The sequence below is a fragment of the Eucalyptus grandis genome, chromosome 8 (assembly GCF_016545825.1).
Source record: "Eucalyptus grandis isolate ANBG69807.140 chromosome 8, ASM1654582v1, whole genome shotgun sequence".
Lineage (NCBI taxonomy): Eukaryota > Viridiplantae > Streptophyta > Magnoliopsida > Myrtales > Myrtaceae > Eucalyptus > Eucalyptus grandis.
In genome coordinates this window covers 38,201,056-38,225,686 of record NC_052619.1, presented here as the reverse complement: position 1 = coordinate 38,225,686, position 24,631 = coordinate 38,201,056, and the positions used below count along the sequence as shown (strand labels likewise).

The following is a 24,631-nucleotide window of genomic DNA, read 5'->3' as shown; positions in this document are numbered from 1 at the left end:
CAAGGATTGTGAAATTACAAACGGTAAAGTTTTTGGAATTCGATGTAGTCGTAGAGGATAACTCCTCTCAAACTATTAAACATAATATTACTGTGGAAATCACTGTATTTTTGTCTTTGCCTATACAAACAATTGTAGAGCTTTCTATACCAAAGATTAAGCTTGTTAAAGTTTAGGATACTGTTATTGAAATAGTTCCCGATGAAGTTTCTCAAGCCTCTCAGGTGTCAGATGAAGTGGTTATAGCTCCACTCATACTATCTGTTAACGAGAAACGATCAATTATATCATTAAACATATAGTCTATATGTGAGAGCATGACTTCGATATTTGCCGCATGGTCAATCCAATGACTTATATAGATATTGTTTCTTGTTCTCAATCATATCTAAGATTAGATGCAATGAAAAACGATATGCAATCTATGGAACATAATAGTGTATGGGAACTTATTGAGTTTCCTGAAGGTCACGAGCTTATCAGCTGCAAATGGGTGTATATGATTAAAAATGACTCCGAAGAAAGATTGGGGGGTTTAAAGCCAAATTGGTAGCCAAGGATTTCACTTAGAAAGAAGGGGTGGATAATGGAGAATTTTTTTATTTTTTTTTTTGGTCTTTTTAAAATATTCTTTCAGAGTGAACATGGCATAAGTAGCTCATTTTGATATGAAGTTACACCAAATGGATGTTAAAACTATCTTTCTATATGGATACTCTGATAACAAAGTCTCTATGATACAATCCAAAGGTTTTGTACCAAATGATTCAGATAAATTTGTGTGTAGACTGAAAAGTTTTATTCATGACCTCAAGCAAGTTTTTAGACAATGTTATTAAAGTTTCATAATATTATCACTTCGTTCATTTGAGAATAAAGCAAATCAGTGTATATACTACAAGGTTAGTAAGAGGAAATTTATTTTTCTTACAATATATGTACATAATATCTTGCTTGCAAGCAGTGATCTTAAATTATTACATGAGACAAATAAGATATTATTAAAAAAAATTGACGTGGAGGACCTTGATGATGAGTCTTTTGTCCTTGGTACTGAAATTTGTAAAGATTATTCTCATCATATATTGAGTTTATCTCAGAGGACATTTGCTTATCGTATTTTGCAAAGATTCAATATACATCACTGTAAGTCGGGAATTACTCCTATTTTAAGAGTAATGAACTGAATCTGTCACATTATCCTTATTTAGACACTAAGAAAACCCAATTAAATGATGTACCTTGTGCCAATGATCTTGAAACCCAATTAAAGGATGTACACTAGACTAAACATCATCTTTATGACAGGACTTGTAGGCACATATTAGTTAAATCCAAGACACGATCACTAGGTTACTGTCAATAAGCTTTTAAGGTACTTAAAAAGGATAAAAGATTATATGTTAATTTACAGACATATTCAAGCCTTACAGCTAGTAAGGTACTTTAATGTAAACTTTGTTGGTTGTTAAATGACATGAAGTCAACAATATAACACATCTTTATATTATCAGAAGGTACAGTAAATAAAAATCTATATCATTCTTTACCATGTAAGCGGAGTTTTTAGCATGCTTTTCAACGGTTACTCAGTTTATTAGGCTCCCGAATCTCATTAGGGAGTTGAGCATATTCGACTTTATGGATAGACCCATACGGTTGTATTGAGATAATAACTCTGCAATATTGTTTATTAACAACAATGAAGGTCTTAAGAAGTCTAAACATATGTTGATGTTACAATAAAGTATATTTACATAGATGATATGGTTAGAGATCTACTAACTATAGGCCTTCATCCTTGTATTCTTAAACAATATATCATTAACATAGGCTTAAGAGCATCATGGGATACCGTTGTTTAGTGGAAGTTGTTTCGGTTTTGCTCTAATAAAGTTTATATCTATGTTTGTGACATTTAGTAATGTTATAATATATATCAACTTTTGCATTTAACAAAGTACTTGTAAACTTATTGTTATTTTATTGAATACATATAACTAAAAATTTCAAGGTATTGTATAAATCTTAAGTGAAGGCTAGGAGCATCTGGTTATTAGTTTTGAGCATATGTCTTGTTACGCATAAAGAAAAGTTAACTGTAAGGACAAGACATATGTGGGCTCATTGAACCGTAAAGATATTCTCTAGTGACATAGGTTTTTATGACACTTAAGGTAATAGAATGTTGACCGACAAATGAGATAACACATAAGGTATTACTTTTTATGTGAGGTGTTATCCATTTGCTACATTACCATATTGAATACAAATCAATAAAATTAAAAAGCACTCATGACCATGGAAGACTCTATGTGTATACATATAGTTACCACAATGATTTGGTGTTTGAGAATTTATGGGATAGTTGACTATTAAGAATTATCTCTAGATCAAGGACTGTACAAATAATACAATTTCAATTAATATAGCTCAAGTGCAAGAATATGAGAGTTTTCTTAACGTGGGCTACATTAATTGATATTATAATTTACCATTTTACGGAATTTGTTTAAGATGAGATAGAAAGTTTCTTAATTAGTCTAATATGAGACACGTTAGTGTGGGCCAAGTTGAGCTCGGCCCGTAATGAGAGAGTTTAATTGGAAATTCTATAAATAGTGCTCAAGTATCTCCTTTAACCCTAACACGCACAATTATCCTTATAAATGAGCGTTTATTAATCGTTAAGGGTAAGGGGCCGTCCCCTTGAGCCAATGATATAGATGACAGTTGAGGAGAAATTCTTGAGTTTGGATCATTGCTATTCCACATCAAGAATGATAATCCAAATTAGGTGCGTAAAACTTGTTTATATGCAGTCTTTATTCTAGCTATTGAGATTTTAGGTGTGCTTTCGTGTCTTACAACTCTGCAGAACCAAATACAATTGGTTGTATATGAGATGTTGCAAAAGAAGTAAAGAAGTGAATGATCGTCATGCTGAATAACAAATGGAATTAGACATGCAACGAATTTCATGAAAGGCAGTGTGAGGGCGACACATGAAAGACATCATATTCAAGAATGGGAAACTAGAGATACCGGTCTTGAGTGTACGGGACCACACCGAGTCACAATTTCAAAACCTAATCATGTATGAGCAGCATCGTCAAGGTAGAGGCATCAAGTACTTTACAGATTATGTGACCTTCATGGATTGCCTCATAAACTCTTCAAAGGACGTCGAGGTGCTCCGCCACGAAGGGATTATCAAGAACTACTTGGGCAATGACGAGGTTGTCGCACATGTGATCAACAAGACAGGTGACTACCTCACGCTATCCAATTTCTTTTACTCTGAGATCTTCAAAAACGTGAATGCATATTATAACAAGAGGTGGAATGTTTGGATGGCAAAACGAAGGTGGGAATATTTCCTTAGTCCTTGGGCTTTCTGGTCCATTCTAGTAAACATCATAATTTAGTATTCTTTCTTACAGAAAGCAAAAATAAATGTGATTAATGCTAGTTCGTATATTTCTCATAGTTTATTGAAATACCTAGAACATTTTACATGCAGCTGTTAAAATCTTAATATGTAACTTTCAACTCTTAATTTAATAATCTCTCGACGCATTGTTTGACCGCACCAATCTAGAGAATTGGGCCAGCATCTTTATATTTGCATTTATCACAATTGTACAAGTTGTCTCTCCCATGAAGGCAATTCTGATTTCCAGCTGGGCAGGTAGAACGTAGGGCTCTTTCACGCAGGACTCCTTCCACGTGTTTCATGAAGTTTCCTGAAATGGTCCGTTTTCACATACGCGACTTGTGGATGATTTTATCCGCCTTTCTCCTTAAGTCAATATTTGGCGCTTCTTTCTTAGTCTTTCTGAGACCTTTGCATCTTCATCCAATTTATTGGAGTACCCTCCACCGTCGGGATTTTGTATAAATGGTTGGTGTATGCAGCAGTCTCATTTTATCTCTACTTCACTGAAAAGCAGTCCCACAAAAAGAGGAGAACTGGCTACTACGTGATAGTGGCTGGTCTAGCTTGGCGAGAAGAATGAGCAACCATCATCGTAATCAAGTAAGTCTTACGAATTTCCCTTTTGTTTTTCTGATCCTTGACTGTTGTAATTATTCACATTGAGGGAAAAAAAAAACATAAAGTTGAAGGATGAGACCATTTCTTTTAATTCCAAATTATGGCCCATTAGTTAACATGATTCCGGGAACTATTAAATTAAATCATACACATTAGATCTTATTTAGGGGCCGAAATTACGTTAACTGACGCGTCTCAATAAGAAAAAATCGCTCGTGCATCGATTTTGTCTTCTCCTGATTCAGTTACCGATTGCTTTCACCCTTCTAGAGAGGGGTAATCAAACATAATTTCTGGACTTATGTCTGCCGTTAAATCAGCACCGGCCCTAGGGGGCTACCGGGCTAGTGAAGGCCTTGCCTCCCTAGGTCCAAAAATTCCTTATATTCTTAAGTATAATTTTTCTTTTTAATAGTCATTTATATGTTATTTAGCTAGAAGCTTGTCTCACCTTCTATAACCTCAAATCCTCAGTTCCCATTGCGTTTGATGATATCTCTGTATTTTATCTTGGTTCAATTTCGTTCCAATTATTCTTCTTATGAAGTCTATAATTATTCAATGCGGTTCTCACGGCGTCAACATCTATGGCAAGTAGCTCACAATAAGAACAGACAAAATAAATTTAAAATCCACATTTTAATGGCTAAAAGATTGTCCTTGCTCGCTCAGTGGCTGGAGAGATGAAATGTGGGGACTCATATCCTCAAAACTTTTCCAGAGAGAAAAAGGAGGTTCTCTTAAGCTCAAAAGCAAAAAGCCCGTACAGCTGTTAATTTATTCTCGGAGCAAAATTATATAAGGAGAATTAGCGCGGGGTTTGTAATTTTTCCTCAACTATCCATTTGTTTATTTGTTTATATTAAATGTCCACACCGCGGTGCTTCATTTGCGTTCCGTCGATATTCTCACAAAAATGCGAAACTCATCCTGAAATTTGTTTGGAAATTAGTTTTCTTTCTACTAAATTTAAGAAATTAATTTAGGGATCATATGTGTCATGAAAAGTAATGTGATGACCAAAAGTGAAAATTGAAATATCATAAGAGGACAGTCTTTGTAAGTTGCCCTTAATCAAAGGGAAGCACATGTAAAATAATCGTCTAAAGAACATTAAAAATGTCAAAAGTTATGTATGGCGCTCATACAATGATCTAATGAGAAGCGTATATATAGTCGTGTTAACTAGTGAGCATGGTTCCTGGGTAGAACCGGGAACCGGAGAATCGAACCGGTGGGTCCAATTCGGTTCCCGGTTCCGGTTTTATTGGAACCACCGGTTCTCGGTTCAGTCCCCAGTTAGGAACCGGAACCAAAACCAAAAGGGAACGGGTCCGGGAATCCGAAATCCAAAATTATTTCCCCTCCATTTCCCGAGTCACTTCCCTTTTCTTTCCACTTCTCATTTCGAGTCACTTCCCTTTTCTTTCCACTTCTCATTTCGAATCTGTCTTCCATTCCAAGACGTTGAGCCCTTCCACGATGTTGAGCCCTACACTGAGCCCTTCGACTCCATTTGTTTCCTCTCTATCATCGCCGAGCCCTTCGTTTGCGGTCGTCGGCCGCAGCTCAGGCCCAACGAGTTTGGCGAAATCCCTCTGTTTCTCTCTCTCTCACTACAGCGACCATCATCCAGCTGTCGAAGTTTGCACGCATGCCAGATTGGGGCTTAGTTCTGGGCTTCTCTTGGTTTGCTGCGGACATGATTGTTGTTGGGTTTAAGGGTGTTGGTTGATTTCATATCCTCCTCTTCGCAACAGACAGAGGGGAAAGCAAAGTGAAAACTGGCATGAATGTAGCGTCCGGCTGTCAGGATAGGGCGGGCCATAGAATTTGCGTACTTAGATCCGATCTATGTGGTGTGTCTTGCAGTGCGGTTGTTACTTGTTTCAAGGGATTTCAATATGTTTTGTCGAGTTTATAGGACTGTCGTATTCGATTCATGCGATATGTACGGGTATTAATGGGTTTCTATGGAGTAATTGATTCAGGACTGTGCACGTTGTGCTTCAATTTCATTAGAGATAGATTAGTGTTCTAGTTTGATTCGGATATGAATATTAGATAAAATGGGGAAGCCAGTGAGTTGCATGCATAAAAAGAAAACAAAGATGAAAATCATTTGAAATGATCCTATGCCTGTTTTGTTTATATGTCATTCGGTCGTTTGATTTGATTGTTTATTTCCTCTCCATTTTGGTTTGATCAACTGTTGCTAGATAGCTTTTACATTCAAAGATTAGAGTTTGGTGCATGATTGAGTTTGGAGTTGAATTGAAGAGGTTGATGTTGTTGAATTGCGGCTTACTGAAAATTAGACGGTAGTGTCCTTTGTCTATGGTTCTAGCGTGTTATTCTGCACTTGGGATGTCAATAGTGAGGTTGGATAGGCGAGTTTTTGCATTAATCATTGCTATCTGGCGATTGAATTTTTATGGCAAAAGCAGTGAGATATGGCTCTTGGAGGAGTATGTCGAATGACAGAGCAATAGTTGTGTTTTATATTCGTACAAATATACAAAACTGTAGCTTGAAATGGCAAGGTTTCTCATTGAAACTGCACTTAAATATTCCTTCGACTTTGACCTGAGTCTTTGGATGGTTTGTTCTGAAAAGGGTCCATGCGGTTATTCACAGCACGTAACCTATCCCTATAGTTCATTAGTAATGGCATTCATAATAATTGCTACTTTAGCAAGCACATGTTGTGTTGGGAACCATAAAAAGAAAACATAGATGAAATCATTTTAATGTTCTGCTCTTGGCATTTTATAAACACGACAATTAGTGTGATTAGGCCGCCATCCATAAGGCTATGTTCTTGTCTAATTATGCTCAATGCTGATTTTCTAAAGAATGAGAGAAGAGGAAAGACTGTTAATGGAAAGAAATTTGTTTATGTTCTTGTCCTTAGCTTGAATTTGTTTTGTTATTTTGTAAATGTTTGATTTTTGTTCTGAAATTTCTAATTATATTCATTTGTTGTTATGTATATGTGAAGTTGACATATCAAGATAACATGTCAATGGAGGAGGATGAATTTGAGGAGTCGACTTCGATCACGGAATTGAATTTATTGAACAATGAAAGTGAAGAAGAGCCATCTCCTACCATGAGTGTGACAAATGAGGTACTTAGTTCTCATTTATTCCTCGTGAGAAGAAATATATATATATTCGATTGTTAGAATCATTATATGAGAATCAAATATGAGAATGGAAAAACATATCAAGTGAAGTACATTCATTGTGGGTTTGTATATAAGCACGGTGTTGCTAATGGTACCTTGTTGCGTTCATTTTCATTTTGCTTAACTAAAAAAATAAAAATGAAAGAATTTGTTAGAACTTGGAACCAACCCTAGAACTTATAATAGGGTAGGTTTCAGGTTCCAAATTCTGACGGGTAGGTTTCAGATTCTAAAAAAATGAGGAACCTGTACCAAGGGTAGGTTCCAAATTTCAGATTCCAGGTGGAATCTGTAAGGATTTTGGTATCATTTATCCCTAGTGTTAACTCGTTATCCATTTTGCCAATATGGCCTCTCTGTATGCCTTATGTATACCTCTCACTATGTTCATACGAATCACCACGTGCAAAACTTATAACTGACGTATTTTTTATTTTTATTATTTGAAATGGTAGTGCTTCTCCTAAATGACTTTTGTTGATGTGAAAACTACACCGCTAAAAAGCTCAGCACACAAAAATGGACTATTGAACCTGAGTAAGTCCTTAAACTGCTCCGGTAGCTGTGCCGGGAATGAAGGGACAATCCCTGCATGAGGGGTTGTCAGCTGACCCAGTCGGGGCGCAGGTGCGCTGCGGCCCCAGCAGCTGTGAGGGTCCTGGTGGGGACCTTAAGTACCACCTAGAGTACCGTCTCGAATAAAACGGTTTGGGCCGAAGTCCTTGGCCCTATAAAATCCATAAGAACAAGGCTTAAATTGCTCCTGCCAGCTTGAGGATAGACCTGAGGGGAGAACCCGCTTGGGTAGTGAGAAAGGCTGACACCTAGGAAAGACTAGGTAAAGCCGGTAACAGGGCTTGAAAAATATCCGTGCAAAACTTATAACTAACGTATTTTTTATTTTTATTATTTGAAATGGTAGTGCTTCTCCTAAATGACTTTTGTTGACGTGAAAACTGCGCCGCTAAAAAGCTCAGCACACAAAAATGGACTACATTAATTACTAATGCGACTTGTGGAAAGACTTGCGAAGTTAATTGACTGAGTCAATTCGACGTTTTCCTAAGTCTTCTTAGTCTTCTCTCCTTTTAAGCTCTGTTTATTTTGTGAAAAATAACTTCCAAAACATCATTTTTTGAATTTTTCTGTATTCATTTCACAGAAAATAAACTGATTAGGGAAAGTATTTTCCATCAACAAGAAAAAATCTTTTAAAATAAGGGAAAATTTTTCACTTTTCAAAATAAGAAAAACATTCGAGTAATTTTTACTGATAACCAGCAAAATAGGAAAAAATTACTACATTTGAGCATTTCCGCAGCCAAATCTATTCATCATTCAGTTTTGAACTTCGACTTGAAATGAATTTCCCTTTTTTTGTAATTTTTCCTAATATATTGATTTGTTTAAATTCGATGCCAGCTCCACATGTTCAACTCCGGTGTTGAGTTAGCATTTTCCATTAATAATTGCACGGAAATGCAGAATTAGTCCTGAAAATTTATTCCCCCCAGGGGTGGGGGGAAGGGGAGGATGAGGATGTTTGGAGATTAGTTTAAGGGTCGTATGTTTCCCAAAAAATAGTATGATGACCAAAATCAAAAATTGGCAAGAGTATGTACAAGGACATTTTTCGTAAGTAGCCCTTAATGAAAGGGAAGCACATGAAGAACCATTTTAAGAACATGAAAAACCATCATCTTGCTTTACTCCGTGCTTATTATCACATGAATTATGTTGTAGCCAATACAGCATGCTGGGATCTATGATCGTTCCATGGTGCAAGATCATGTCTCAATACACATCGAGAGTATGCTTTGCAGTATGCCTCCCACTTCGCCAGAGCATAGTATATTTAGGGTTCGTCATCAATTGCGTGAAGTCAACGAGAAAGCCTATGACCCAGAGATTCTAGCCATCGGCCCTTATCACCATGGAAATGACAAGTTCAAATCTATGGAGGTGCAAAAACTGCGATGCCTGCAGCAAGTGCTTGAGAGGAACAAGGAGGAGGGCATCGACAGGTATATGCCGACTCTCAGGGAACTGGAACAGCAGGCGCGTAATTGCTATGCGGACACCGTTGACCTCTCCCAAGAAAAGTTTCTTGCGATGATGCTCATTGATGGCTGTTTCATCATTGAGGTGTTCCGTCGGCACTTTGAAAGGGTAATTGAAGTGATTGGCTTCTCGCGTATGCTCAATGAATTGGGGATTCAAATTAGCTTATGCATGAATGGGGGCTTCATAACAGCATAGGCGACTTGCCTATGCATGAATGGGGGATTCACAACAGCATTAGGCGCGATTTACTGCTGCTAGAGAACCAACTCCCACTTTTCGTCTTGAGCAAGCTATATGACCTGACTGAAGAACCGGACAACCATATTGAGTTCGGCCTTGCCGCCAGCGTGTACTTCGGAGGCCCCACCCAAAATTGGACGATTGGCGAGGAGACAAAGCATCTTCTGCATCTATATCACACGTGGCACACTTCTAGCTTGCCTGAAACGCCCCTGCCACTTGAAACGCCCCCGCCAACACGCAAAACAGTTAAATTCTCGGCGACGGAGCTGAGGGAGTCAGGAGTCAGGTTTAAGGCTGCGCAAGGGGACAAACTGAGCGACATCAAATTCGAGAATGGGACACTCCAAATACCAGTCTTGAAAATAGGAGACCGCACCGAATCAAAATTTCGAAACCTGGTCGCATTCGAGCAGTATCGTCGAAGGAGAAACATCAACTACTTTACGGATTATGTTGTCTTCATGGATAGCCTCATAAACTCTTCAAAGGACGTCGAGCTGCTTCGCCGCGTAGGGATTATTAAGAACAATTTGGGCGATGATGAGGTGGTTGCGCAGATGTTCAACAGGATAGGTGACTACGTTACTGTATCCAATTCCTATTACTCTGAGATCTTCCAAAATCTGAATGTGCATTGTGACAAGAGGTGGAACGTCTGGATGGCGAAACTAAGGAGGGAATATTTCCATAGTCCTTGGGCTTTCTTGTCCATTCTCGCAGCCATCGTGTTGCTCCTTCTCACAGCAGCACAAACAGTATTTACTATTCTTTCTTAGGTAAAGTTAAGTTAAATGTGATCAATGCTGGTTCATATATTTCCCCTGGACAATTTACTTTTGTTCTATAGCCAATAGTATTATCTTGGTTTTTTAATGAGGACGAACCACATGTGCTTGAAGAAAGATAGTGAAAAGTATTTATGCTTTAAATGAGGTCCACAAACCTCTCTTCATTTGGAACGAGATGATTACGATAGAACCAACAGGACATTAGCAACCAAGTTGGTATATGGTTCAAAACGAAAAGAAATAAGAGGTACAACCAACTTAGATGATTACAATAGATATGATAGGATGACCCTACGAAGTCTCTTCTTCCCACAAAAATATCCAGCTGGTTCTCTGATCATGCTTGACCTAAAAAAAGAGTCACAATTCAACTTGGACTCCAACTAAAAAGAACACGCAGCAGCTTCATATCTCTGAACGATTTGATGGAATCCACATCAATAGTAGGAGAAGTTCTCCAAATGATGTTACCAGCAGCCTCTGAATCAGGATGGATACTCCCAAAATCAAAATCATCCTTTGGACTGTCTCCTGATCAGCTAAGCTTTCACAGCCAATCCAACGGCCAAGGAAAGCCCAAGGGAGCATCCCGGCTTTAGTAAAAAAAGCGAGATCGCTCTCCCACTTAGCGAGAAAGCTGTTGTACCCAACATGGAACAAAAAAGATTCATGGCAACAAAAGACAAACGAAATATAAAAGACTGAACAAAGTCCAAATCATGAGAAGAGAAAAGAGACACAGCATATAAGTGTCGACGAATAGTCATGATATTCTTTTTTTCCCCTTTCTTTAGAGACTTCGGACAGCCTACCTTCCTGCACAATCCTACTTTCCTCGTTCTCCTAGTCCCTCTTGGTCGAGTGACTCTCCTACCTTCCTTCTGTCACTGACTCTGAAACTGTCTGAAAGGATAAAAGGAGAGGAATTCCCTGATCTAAGGCGTATGGCACTTCTTCACTGCTCAAAGGAAGTCTTTATGGGAGTTCTTCCCACTAAATGAAAGGCTTGAGAAAGACATCCCCTGGCATGCGTTCCGAAGAAGCTTTCCCCTATACTGAACCCTAACGAGAAGTAGAGAAAAAGACGTAGTCTTTAACTGAGTCCCCTAGTCTTCCTCGGTCCAAAGAACGGTTAAAGTCGTAGAAGGGACAATCACGGCCCTTGCCTAACTCCCGCCCTAATCTGAATCTTCTTCTTTTGGGGACAGGGACCCTAAAGAGTCAAAGTTGAAGGGGGGAGAATTCTTTGGTGACGTGGCGTAAAATACTCCTTGAAGACATATCTCTTGAAGAGACTCTCCAATACTTCTTTCCTTGTTGAGCTTTAAGTACTACTAAGATTGCTAGAAGTCGTTAAGTAAGTCCTGTTAAGATGCCAAGCGCTAAAGGAAGAAGTCCAGCTAGTTCCTTTCCTATCAAGTAGGGAAAAGCCATTGTTTAAGTACGGGCACAATCCTTAGTTCCCCCTTTTGAGAATTCTAAAGCAAGTTCCCCACGTTCAAACTCTAGTTTGCAGGTTCTCACACCCAATCCATCAACTAGGTTTTGAAAGTCTATTTCTGGCCTATTTACAATTTCTTCTACGTATCTATTTGCGTAAGTTGTAGTCGTCAATTGAGGTTCTACTTTCTTCTGCCTCTACTAGCTAGTTGATTAAGCAAAAAATAAGTCAAAGAAAGGGTTGAATCCATAACCAGAAAGGTAGGCTTCAAAAGGAGTTCCTTCGTGCTAGTTGTAAGAGCTAAGAGTTCCTGCGTTCCCCAAAGAAATGTGCTTTCTAGGTGGTAGAATCCCTTCCAAGTATGGATAGAGAAGCTTATTTTCGAGTGATTGGGAATTGCTCACTGTGGGATGGATAAACTGAAAAGAGAGTGAAAGAGATCACCTTAGTTAGTACACTATAATCCTCATTAGAAGGGTAGGGATAGAGAAAGAGGAAAAAATGGAAGATTTAACTCACATAGTACTTTTGATCGAAAAATCAATCTTTCATACCTTTCGCTCAATGAGAAAACAGGTTAGATTCTACAAGATCAAACCTATGAGACTTAAGGAATGATGGAAGGGAATAAAAAAATAAATAGAAAAAGAAAAATAAATAAATAAAAGAGAAGGAAAAATAATAATAAAAAATAAGTAAAAAAAATGAAGTAGATGAACCCAGATTTCAAATGACCAAATTCAAACTTGAAAAAGATCTTTCTAATTCTCAAAGAATGAGGGGCAAGGAGATTGATCGAGAAAGATCTCTTGCATTAATAGAAAGGCCATGCTACTCTGTAAGAAAACAACAAACCAATGAGCTTCATAACATCAGCTTTATTTTGCTGATAAATTTGTCTAAAATAGCCCAAGTGAGGGAAGCAATTGTTCCATGGGAAGCCTTATCGGAACAACATTAAATTTTCATGGAAATCAACCAACATTTAATAACAGAAATGCAGGTATAATTCCTATTAGGATGGTCTAAAGTACATTCATTCATGTCTGCCAACAAAATATGCAATTAGCAAGGTAAGTTTATTCGCCTCCTTTCTTTGCACATTTGATTTCATGCATTTAATAACAAAAGTAGCATTAGCTTAAAATCTCTAAACACAGACTCAATAGGTAGTACGTCCACCAAGCATTCATCCTTGTAACAACATTTTCCAAATTGCACAACACATCTCTCCTTCCTACCAAACCAAGCACAATGCACCCATTAACACTAGGAGTGAGCATGGTCCAGGTTGGGCCGGTCCACCCTCTAACCTTAGGACCAACCCACACAGTGTCGGTCCTCAATTTTTGGGACTGAGGATTGGACTGACCCAATGGGTTCGGTCCAGTTCCAGAGTCAACCCGAAACCAATTAATAATTTTTTATTTCATTATTTGTACTTCTTAAAAAAGCGATTGAGGACTAGACTAACCCAATAGATTTGGTCCGATTTCAAGGTCAACCAAGGACTAACCAATAATTTTTTATTTCATTTTTTGCACTCTTTGAAAAGGCAACCGAAGACCGTACTGACCTAATGAGTTCAATGATAAGCAAGATTAGCTAAGAAAGACAAGTGGAGAGGGTCAAGTGGGGTGAGCGTCAAACATAATGAGTATCGAATGTCGAGCGGGGAGCAACAAGCTAAGCGAGTATTGTGCGGTGAGCGGCACAAGTAATCCAAAGCGAGCGAGGCGAGTGAAGAAGTTTTTTTTCGATTTTAGCAAATTGAAAACTAAGATGACAAATAAGACAGAAGAAAACAAATAATAGAGAAGGATGTCATAATGTGCCTTTTTGGATGCCGTGAGGACTCTTCACTAAAACATTTTCCTCCTTCGTAAATTATGACTATTGATGCTGTAAAAGATATTAAAAACCTAAGTTATTAAAGAATTTTACATTGAACTCCTCACTAAAGAGCCATTTAATGTTGTTGACACCATTTATTTTAAGGTTTTCTCTATATAAAAAAATTATATATATATAGTCAAGGTGGGTCCGGGTTGGACCGACCTGGAACTTTCACGACCGAGGATCGATCCACATAATGCCGGTCCAGGAATTCTAGGACCAAGGACCGACCCAATCTCTCTAAGAACTAGACTAGGACTAGCAGAGTTGGGCCGGTCCAGGGTCGGCCCTAGACCAATGCTCACCCCTAGTTGACACAACACATGATTAGTAGACAATACATCCATTACAAGTTAGAAGCCAGAGGTTAGCAGGTCAAATAAGTCTTAAAAGCAAACATGTGTGTGAAATATGTATAATAACCCCATGTAGCACTTCTCACGTGATTAGTATGCTCATAGGAGTTAGTTGAATCTTCATTCATATCCGATCGAGAATACACTTCCTCCCTTGCAGCTTTCGGCATTTTTTTATTATTATTTGGTGTTTGACCATTTGTTTTGGTTGTCAATGCAAATTATAATCCATCTGTTCCAATAAGCATGTAAGAAGAAGAACCACAACTTGTAAAGGTAAGAAACACAATATCAAAGGGTAATAAAATACTAATCACAAACCAAAAACTCTTTACAGGAATCTTGAAGAGGCAAAAAGGCACCCACTCTTGTAAGGGCATAACCAAAGAGCAAGAAAAACACCAGAATATGGGGGGGAGGGGGCTGGTGAACAGAATCAGAAAAAACAATAGACAGTATACAATGGATTTGGAATAATTTAGAACTCGTAATCACTTGCCTAAGTTGAAGCAAAGCTCCATTTGGATCAATCTTGGTCAACACTTGCGGATTTGGCAAGGAATCGAGAGAGATTAGAACACAAACAAAGAATCCTAAAATTTTGTCCAATTCGACTTAAGCAACCAAGAGAAAGCTCAAAATAGCACCAGTGGTCCAAGTAAGCTATCAAAATGAATAGCTACTAAAGAAACGGTTTCTTACAGTAGTTTAAGTATATGCTTTTACCAATTGGGCATTGTAAGCAAAATATTAGTGTAATTAAACCAAGGATCTAAGGATAACTACAAAAATGGAAAGGGGGCATATCATGGGTACAAAGCTAATTTTCAACTTGACCAAGGATTTTAAGGATTCTTGCTAATGTGAAATACTTCAAGTACAATAAAGTTTAAACAAACGGGGTAAAATATGCCTCGCTTCCAAGGATTTATATATTGAGCCATTACGCATCTGCCCATTTTCTTCCCGTCCTGAAAAATTTGGGGTAATTGCATATATCAGAACCAAAAGAACCCAATATATATATATATCCTGAAAGTATAAGCACAACCGTTGATCTAAGTTTATAAATATTTGACAACAGGATATCAAGACATGGGAGCTGGACCCATGCACATTGAGTTAGACTCCATCAACAAGCTAGCCAAGAAAATTACTTTGAGTAGAAGATACGGTGATCTATATACGGAATTTGCCACATTCAAATAAATGCTTACTCACTCCGTCAATTCTTGGGCCAAACAAAGCCAGATTTGATGTTTCTTTTGTAGTCAGACGCAAAGTTTGAATCCAACAAAAAGATTCTGCATTCTATCAATTTATCCGAGAATATGGATTCTAGAATTAGTGGTCCTACACGAGCAATTCTTTAAGATAGCTTGGAAGCGAATTCGAGATTATATATATAGTCTAGTACCCGTGGAAGGGTCGGCGCGGAGGCTTTGGAGGTGACGATATTCTTGACACAGAGCACAACAATGGCAAAAACAATGAACACAACAATCGTTGCATGTCTTCGGCTCCCACTGGAGTCGTGTCCTCATCCTTCTGCGATTACGGTAACCGCAACAGCAAACTCCTCCGAAACAACCGGTCAATGCAGCAGCTAAACAGTAGAGCGCGCCTTTCGCAACACAAGCTGCAACAAAACAAGATTTAATAATTATGCCCATCGCCTATGGTCTGTCTAAGTCATGCTCTTTCATTTTTCACGACCTTATTCAATAATCAAGACAAAAACGTTGTTAATATTTCATAATTTGAGGTAAATTACTGTGGCGGCCCTCAAAAGTTCTGACCTTACAAATGTGAAGCTCATTTTCAACATTCTAAAACATTTTGGGAAAGCGCAGGATGTCATGGTAGCACATTTAAAGCGGGGAGGGGGTCAAGTCAACTTACCCTGGTAATTCTGTAGTTTCTAGATAACAAAGCTTCCCCTTTACTCTCTTTAAGGAGCTACAAGCTTTTGGTTTCCTATCGAGGATGGTATGGCCGTTGCTGTTCGAAAACTTGGCATGCATTCCCAGTTTTTTTTTTTTTTTTTTAATCACAGACGTGTAGATCTAACTCAAGGAATTGCCCGACCCACCGCTCAAATCCTAACCATCTGTCTCTTCTCTCTATCAGCTCATTACCGTGCCGCCTGGGCTCCTCTCTCTCTCTCTCTCTCTCTCTGCTTTACTCAGATGGTCAAACTCGAATCCTCTGTTGTTGTTTACTCAGATAGCAGATTCCCAATATGATGCTGACGGTGGTGGCGGAAGTCGCTTGGACTCAGATTTAGATTGCACGATATGCATAGTCGGGGTATGCAATTACGAGAAGGTTGATGGGTCTGGGGCGGTTGAGGATGAGGATGAGGGATAAAGGATTTGCTTGTATTGGTGTATTCACAAAATTGGAATTGGTATATCTATTTAACTAGGCACGGACCGATCGCTCAGTGTAGATCTCGTCCATGACCATCATCTTTTTCGTTCACACACATGGAGAAAAAGACTAGTTGATAAATACTTACTTGAAGATCCTGGGTCCGCGAACTCTGCAATCCTCCCAAAAGTGATGCATGGGCAAAAAAATGTTTGCCAACCTGAAACACGTACGGCATCAATATATATCACTGAGCACGCATGAGCCATACAAATTATACAACTTTGAGTGGACAAAAAAACTACAGCTGCGTGGCTCATCACAGCAACGATATATCTTGGATGACCAAGTGACACGGTTTTCCGATTGCTCCGGGTGAGGAATGGCCTCGAAACAACTGGTGACCGTGTATCTTTGGGAAGTAGGATGGTTCAACCTTGGGGACGACATGGTTATGTCCTTTTAAATTCTGCAAGATATGGAAGATGACGATGACTGAACCGTGGGGTTCAAAGAGGGAAGGGCCTTCGTGATCGGAAAAAACTCAAATGAACATGTGTTTCCATTTGTGTGTCTAAGATGAACACAGGTGGTTTGGTCTTCATTTATATGAACGCAACGTGCGCAATTCTTAGTGTTGAGATAGGGCGAGCGATCGAACAAAATATAGACGGAAGAAGAAAAATAAATCGGACACCAGATTTACGTGGTTCAGTCGTAAAGACCTACTACGTCTACGGGGAGAGCAGCAGCGAATTTCACTATAGATCAAGCGATACAAGGAGATTACACACTCAAGTCACTCAAACACTCTCTCAGTGTTTCCCAAGCCCCAATTACACCCAATAACGCACGCAGTGTTTAGCCCCGAAATTCCTCGAAAATAATCTCTTAATCTCATGAAGAAATTACATGCAACTCTTACCTCAAGATTTGATCGACTACAAACACTAAACTTCTTGGATGTAATTGCACGAACGAAAAACAACGACAAAACCCACGTCAAGCACTCGCTTAGAAAACGGTGCTTCAAGAGATCTTCACGTTTGCCACGGAGTGAAAACCACGTTGCTTGGCTCGCTTCAACAACCCTCTGGCAACCACACGCACTTATGACAAATAAAGAACAAATATATAATATGCATGGCAGGCAACTTCAATTCGGAATAAGAAAGTTGGAGACTTAGGTCAACAAGTCCAACTTGGACTTTCCTTTTTTTTTTTCTGTTATCTTGAACGAGCAATATATACGGAATTCAATTTCCGTAATCTATAAATTCATGCCTTGGTCTCTACAAATTAGCAACTTGAAATCCAAATATCCACTTTCCTTTAATTTATCTTGGGTTCGGTTTCGTTCACGGACTCAAACTTGAGACATATTATAACAATCTCCACCTTGGCTCGACGTTTGAGTCAAATTACAATCGCTTCGTAAAAATTCAAACTCTGCTGCTACTTTCCCATAGCCCCCGATGGGCTCAACCGCCACAGATATTACCTAAGTCCAAGCTTTGCTTGAACTTCACCATAACTGAGGATCTCATTAGAATACCAACTCCACATGCATCTTTAACTGCTCCGTAAGGATTTTCCGACGCAACCTCATTAACCGTAGATAAAGCAAAACCATTGTTGCATCCATATCTATCCGGAGATCGAATACGTACCTTGTTAATTTCAGCAGTTACAGCAAATATTGGCTCTATAGGCTCCACCTCACTATAAGCACCATCTGTGTCGATTACTTTGCTAGTACTTGTACTTGCTACCTCAGGAGTTTTTGGTTGCAACTCCACCTCAAGCTGAACACCGTTCAGATCTGTATTAACACTGCTACAAACACTCCTATCCAGAAGTATTGGAGACTTGTCAAGGATAACTTCTCTGTTGTCAACAGGTGAATTTATATCCGGGCACCACAACTGATTGACCCGCTCACCTTGTGCATAGCCATGGAATATGCACCTTGCCCTCCCATCGAGCTTACCATCACTCACTCGAAAATAACACGGGCAACCAAACATTCTAAGAATAGAATAATCAGCAACGTTACCTGATCACATTTCTTCAGGAGTTCGCCATTCAATAGCAGTTGATGGGGATCTATTCACCAGGTAGCTTACCGTACTTAGCACATCAATTAGGATTCTCCTAGCAATACCAGCGCTAGAGATAATTTTTCGGGCCATCTCTAGTAATGTTCTGCTCGTCAATTTTGCAAATTGTTGTGATTTATTGGCACTAATGCGGTGTTTCACTATGCTATCTTTCATGCATAATTTATTTGCCAGCTCCGAGCAAAACTCCATGCTATTGTCAGTCTGCACATGCTTGATCAACTTACCAGTCTCCGTCTCGATCAAAGCTCTTGACTGCGAGATCTTGACACCGGCATTAAACTTGTGCTTTGGTACAAACACCCAGGTCTTCCTCGAGCAGTCAAAAGACTCTCAAACAGATGCATCCGACGTCTTTGGGCGAAACTTGTCATTGTCTCACCTTGAAGTTTATACATGCCATCATGCTTGATTCCTTTCATTATCACCAGGGCACCTCGAACAACCTTCAGAACTCCACCTTTTGAAGAATACCTGTAACCAGCTGAACCTAGGGCACCCAAGGAAATTAAGTTCTTTTTCAATTCTGGAACATGCCTCACTCCAGTCAATGTCCTCATGATACCGTCATGCATTCTGATTTTAACATCACCAACACCCACAACATCGCACTCAGCGTTGTTCCCTAACTGGACTTTACCACTACCCGTGCATTGATAAGTGATAAACCAGTTTCTATTTAGTGTGACATGAAAAGAACAACCAGAATCCATAATCCATCCATCAAACGATGAATAATCAGTGACAGACAAGACATAATCAGCATTATCTGCTACAGCTACAACATTATCTGCAGAATCAACCATAATTCCCTTACCCTTTTCATTATTCAACTTAAGGCAATCCCTTCTAAGATGCCCCCTTTTGTCACAGCTCCAACAGACAACATTAGCAGTCCTAAATTGACTACGTCTATTCATATTAGTACTACCGATACCCACACATGTTACAGATCTTCCTCTATTTTCACCTGCTAAAGCAGTAGATAAAGATTCGCCAGATTCTCTTCTACGAATGTCCTCGCTCAGAATCAGATCTCGAACCCCATCAAACGTCAAACTTGTTGACCCGGAGGAATTACTAACAGCAGAACGGTAGTATTCCAACTATCGTGCAATGAGGATAATAGAATCAAAGCACGTACCTCATCTTCAAAATCAATCTCAACTGAACTCAATTGACTAACAATCACATTGAATTCATTGATATGATCTGCAACTGACGCACCTTCTTTCATCTTCAAGTTAAACAGACGTCGCATCAAACAGACCTTGTTGATCGCAGAGGGCTTCTCGTACATATCCGACAGGGCTTGCATCAAATCAGCAATGGTCTTCTCCTTCAGGATGTTAAACGCGATGTTACGAGCCAACGTCAGCCGAATAACACCCATAGCTCGTCTATCCAGCAAATCCCAATCAGCTTGCTTCATCGTCTCTGGTTTCTCCCCAAATAATGGCAAGTGCAGATTCATCTGGTAAAGATAATCTTCAATCTGCATCTTCCAGAAACTAAAATCCTTCCCATCAAATTTGTTGATTTTCACTTTTACTTCTTCTGTCGCCATTGATTCGCTTCAACTTAGCCAAACCTTGCTCTGATACCACTTTCTGAGATAGGGCGAGCGATCGAACAAAATATAGACGGAAGAAGAAAAATAAATCGGACACCAGATTTACATGGTTCAGTCATAAAGACCTACGTCCACGGGGAGAGTAGCATCGAATTTCACTATAGATCAAGCGATACAAGGAGATTACACACTCAAGTCACTCAAACACTCTCTCGGTGTTTCCCAAGCCCCAATTACACCCAATAACGCACGCAGTGTTTAGCCCCGAAATTCCTCGAAAATAATCTCTTAATCTCACGAAGAAATTACATGCAAATCTTACCTCAAGATTTGATCGACTACAAACACTAAACTTCTTGGATGTAATTGCACGAACGAAAAATAATGACAAAACCCACGTCAAGCACTCGCTTAGAAAACGGTGCTTCAAGAGATCTTCACGTTTGCCACGGAGTGAAAACCACGTTGCTTGGCTTGCTTCAACAACCCTCTGCCAACCACACGCACTTACGGCAAATAAAGAACAAATATATAATATGCATGGTAGGCAACTTCAATTCGGAATAAGAAAGTTGGAGACTTCGGTCAACAAGTCCAACTTGGACTTTCCTTTTCTTTCTTTTTTGTTATCTTGAACGAGCAATATATACGGAATTCAATTTCCGTAATCTATAAATTCATGCCTTGATCTCTATAAATTAGCAACTTGAAATCCAAATATCCACTTTCCTTTAATTTATCTTGGGTTCGGTTTCGTTCACGGACTCAAACTCGAGACATATTATAACACTTAGCTTAACAAACATAGATTGATGGCTTGCCGTTTCTATGCGGTGGTCTGGTGTGAACGCATATGTGGTCGCGTTAACGCGTTATCCCAATGCCAATCCCTTTGCTATATTGGTTGACATAAAGATTATAGGCGACGATGGGTGACGGTCACCTAGCCGTCGCTAATGATCATTGGCCCTAGGTTTTTGGACCTTTGGGGATAGGTTTGTCGCCTGGAGGTCGTCAGTGTCTAGCACGCGTCACCGGTTTTTGTGGACCATTATTATAATTCTTTTTTTCAAAAGGAAACGATAAATGAAATCAAGCTTCAGCTGCTTCCATACCGCGAGAGGAAGTCCAAGGTTTGATCACCAGCCGGAACATGCCGGAACATCTAAGTTCATATCAGGTTTTCTCATAGTTGTAGAATTAAGAGCATGAGATTGGGAAGCTATGAAATTCTATCTTCCCTATTTCTACTCACAAAAGGGATGATTTTTTCAGTTTAATCTAAACCATCTACACTTAAAAGCACTACTGGGAAAATAAAAAACTATTCTCCCTACGATTACTCTAAATCGACATTCATGCATATCTTGTCTTTAAATTAGTGAGTTATGTTTGTCACCTAGGAATGTGGTGTGGTGAATTTAATGTGAAAGTTCCTTAGTTATAGAAAATATTTACACCGCGTGTCTTAAGCTTTATGTACATAATGTAATCAAATTCTAAACCTTTTAATCAATACAATCAAGACCGACCTTCAACGCAAAGTACAATCTCCTCAATATTTGAAATGGTCTAATTAAGTCTTAAGACTTTATTAAAAGTGTAATTGAGTGCTAAATGTAGATTCAAAAGTTGAAAAGTTTAATTTGAGACAGTTTTTGGAGAGCTACTATCCATCAAAGGACTTGATTGTATTGTTACGAATAAGTTTAAGACTAGATTGAATCAATAAAATTAAGATTTAATTGCATTTCATACTTGAAGGATAGGACTTCCAACATATCTTTCCCTTATAATTGGCACAATCATAGTTTACATCCCAGATTATTTTTTAGCAAGAAAGTTTTTCTTTACTATTTTCCTATATACCATATTATGGGAGTAAAGTTATTTTGTCCCAAAACCACCCCAAATACAAGTCTTTTCAAAACAGAAAGTGAGAGATTCCTTTGAAATATCACAGAAATAGGACTCCACGGAGAGAAGGAAGGGGGGAAGTGGGCGCAACAGAGTTGGCCAACGCAGCAATAAATAAAGGTTGTTGAAATATTCTACATTGCTTAATAAATTCACGTGAATTTTCTATACAATGCAACAATAAATCAATGTTGTTGAAAATATTTTACATTGCTTAATAAATTCATGTGAATTTTATATAAGTGGGCGCAACAGAGTTGGCCAACGCAGCAATAAATAAAGGTTGTTGAAATATTCTGCATTGCTTAATAAATTCATGTGAATTTTATATAAGTGGGCACAACAGAGTTGGCCAACGCAGCAATAAATAAAGGTTGTTAAAATATTCTACATTGCTTAATAAATTCATGTGAATTTTGTATACAATGCAACAATAAATAAATGTTGTTGAAAATATTTTACATTACTTAATAAATTTACAACATGGCAATAAATAAAGGTTGTTGAAATATTCTGCATTGCTTATTGGACTTACTAACAGAGGTGACACGATATGTATGAAATTAGTCTAGTGAAGTTCGTGTACTTTGATAATGTTGTCAAATTCTAAAACCCCAAATATTTACTTGTTCATGTGTCATCCTAAGCCTAGCGGGTCCCAATCAATTATTAAAAGTCTAAAGTTGCGGATACGATGAAGCTAATTTGCTAGTCCTGACTATTATTAAACTCCATCAAATTTTTCCATGATGTTGTGAGTTGTCTAACACAGTAAAAGGCCTTAAAATAATCTCTAGTCACTTGTGTTGACACCTAAATTTTGACTAATCATGTAGTAATTAATTGCATAGAAAATTAGGGAGTAAAAATTGCATATAGTAAAATTGCATTTCATGTAGTCGCATTTGCATTGGTACTAAGAGGACAACAAGAAGCAAGGGCTCGCGGTCGATTGCATGCACAAAAGGATGGTCTCTCTTTCGCTGGTCTGAACACGCATAAGAAAAAAATGAGGAAAGAAGCTCTCGCACGTCCATTGTCTATTCCTCATCAATGCATGCACATGCATACACAAATTCGATGGACGTGCGGATTCGGCAGAAATCTTCAAAGAAGCAAAAGCAGCTCACAACATATTATATAATATGCCCATATTGTGTTATTATAATATGCCCATAATATTATATAATATGTCAGCTTTGATGGCGCAATGAAAATTCACCGTAGAAGAAACCTCCTCATTAATGCATGTACATACACGCACGAAATGGGGGATGTAAGAAAATCCTACAGGCGCCTGCAAGAAGATTTCCTTGCTGAAGAGCGGAGTGGTGGCCGAAAGAAAGGTCTGGAAAAGAAGATAAAAAATGGCAAAGTTCAGCTTAAATTCAGGAAAAGTTGCGGCTGCATCTTGTCACAATAAAGTTGGCAATGGACGGCCTATAAATAAGACCACAGGAAGCCGCGTCAAGGGGGGGGAGGAAAACGAGAAAATTGAGACGAGAGGTCTGTGAGGGGGGCAGAACGAAAAATTCCCTTGAGAGGATTGTGAGAGCTATTTAAAAAAGAGAGCCCGTGTGGAGAGAACCTGCAAAAGAAAATATGAGGTCGGGGGGGAGATTAAAAAAAGAAGGGAAAAAGCATAGAGAGAGACTGCAGAGAGTGAGACGTGAGAGAGAGGAGATTAAAAAAGAAAGAAAAAAGCAAAGACAAGACCCCTACTGTTCATCTTCTCCAGGAGTTCTTCGCTGCTAAATTTCCACCGGTTTCTGCTACTCCGCCCGCGTCCGCGCCGCTGCGCTCGCCGGAGCACCGGCAGCCGAGCCACCGCACCGCCGGCCGCCCCGTGCGAGCACCACCCACGAGCTCGCGCCGCCCCTCGTCGCTCCTGTTGTGGTCGTGACAACCCGACAGCTCCAACCGCTCGAAGTTCCGCTGCCGTGACCGTCTCCCGCACAGCATCTCCACCGCGAGCCTCCTCGCCGCACCACCGAGCCCGCTGGCCGTCCTGCACCACCTGATAGCCGTCCGAAGCTCCTCTGCCGTGACCATCCCCCACGACCATCATCGTCGCTGCACCACCGGAGTCGCCCCTCGCCGCGACACGCTTCTCCTGTGCGACGACTGCGACGCCTTGCTCGACTCCGGACGCTCGTCGCTCCGCCCGATCCACGCGCCACTCCGCCTCTCCCCTCCTCTGCCCGAGCCCGAGTCGACGCCGAGTCGCCCCCCCGAGCCGCTCCATCCTCTGCTGCAGCGCCTCCGTCCCCCTCATTGCGACCCAACGCCAACGACCACCGTGCTCGCCTTTCTCCGAGCACCACTGCGCCGCAACCCGACCGCCTGCTGCTGACCGCCGCGCCGCCACTGCCAGCCCAGCGACTCTGCTCCGCCCGACGAAGCCGCTGTTGTGCAGATCCGAGTCTCATCCGAGACTTCCGCCCAAGTGTCGCTCTTTGTTTCGCCGAGTCCGCTGCTGCCAACGCCGCCGGTCCGCCCTCGCCGGAACTCCGACGTCTTCCCCTTGCCAAAGCTCCGACCGGTGTTGCCCCTCTCAATTGATTGTAGCAGCCAAGCCGTGCGTGGAAACAAAAAAAAAAAGAAAAAAGCAAA

General features: G+C 39.7%; 3 protein-coding genes across 4 annotated transcripts; all 3 read left to right on the top strand.

Annotated features, from left to right (window-relative positions):
* The first annotated feature begins 3,005 nt into the window (after window positions 1-3,005).
* On the top strand, window positions 3,006-3,428 carry LOC120287212 (UPF0481 protein At3g47200-like). Its single transcript, XM_039299932.1, has one exon. It carries the CDS (start codon window positions 3,006-3,008, stop codon window positions 3,426-3,428), a length of 423 nt encoding a protein of 140 aa, XP_039155866.1.
* A 446-nt stretch (window positions 3,429-3,874) lies between these two features.
* LOC104414347 lies at window positions 3,875-10,478 on the top strand. 2 transcript variants are annotated; one of them, XM_039299316.1, is made up of 3 exons: window positions 3,875-4,039; window positions 7,059-7,187; window positions 8,991-10,478. In XM_039299316.1, the coding sequence occupies exons 1-3, from the start codon at window positions 4,016-4,018 to the stop codon at window positions 9,504-9,506; spliced, it is 669 nt and encodes a 222-aa protein (XP_039155250.1). In that variant the 5' UTR covers window positions 3,875-4,015; the 3' UTR covers window positions 9,507-10,478. The 2 variants fall into 2 exon arrangements, with proteins under 2 accessions (XP_039155250.1, XP_039155251.1); XM_039299317.1 differs by lacking the exon at window positions 3,875-4,039 and adding an exon at window positions 5,366-5,916.
* On the top strand, window positions 9,518-16,405 carry LOC120287211. The gene is made up of 2 exons (XM_039299931.1): window positions 9,518-10,309; window positions 16,262-16,405. The coding sequence occupies exons 1-2, from the start codon at window positions 9,518-9,520 to the stop codon at window positions 16,403-16,405; spliced, it is 936 nt and encodes a 311-aa protein (XP_039155865.1).
* The last annotated feature ends 8,226 nt before the right edge of the window (window positions 16,406-24,631 follow it).

Excerpts from the sequence above, each read along its gene's own strand:
- LOC120287212 (XM_039299932.1), top strand. The coding sequence starts at position 3,006 with ATGAAAGACATCATATTCAAGAATGGGAAACTAGAGATACCGGTCTTG.
- LOC104414347 (XM_039299316.1), top strand. The coding sequence starts at position 4,016 with ATGAGCAACCATCATCGTAATCAA. Across the intron at positions 4,040-7,058 it reads GCAACCATCATCGTAATCAA|TTGACATATCAAGATAACAT; the intron begins GTAAGTCTTACG and ends GTATATGTGAAG. Across the intron at positions 7,188-8,990 it reads CCATGAGTGTGACAAATGAG|CCAATACAGCATGCTGGGAT; the intron begins GTACTTAGTTCT and ends ATTATGTTGTAG.
- LOC120287211 (XM_039299931.1), top strand. The coding sequence starts at position 9,518 with ATGCATGAATGGGGGATTCACAACAGCATTAGGCGCGATTTACTGCTG. Across the intron at positions 10,310-16,261 it reads TTCTCACAGCAGCACAAACA|ATAGCAGATTCCCAATATGA; the intron begins GTATTTACTATT and ends TTGTTTACTCAG.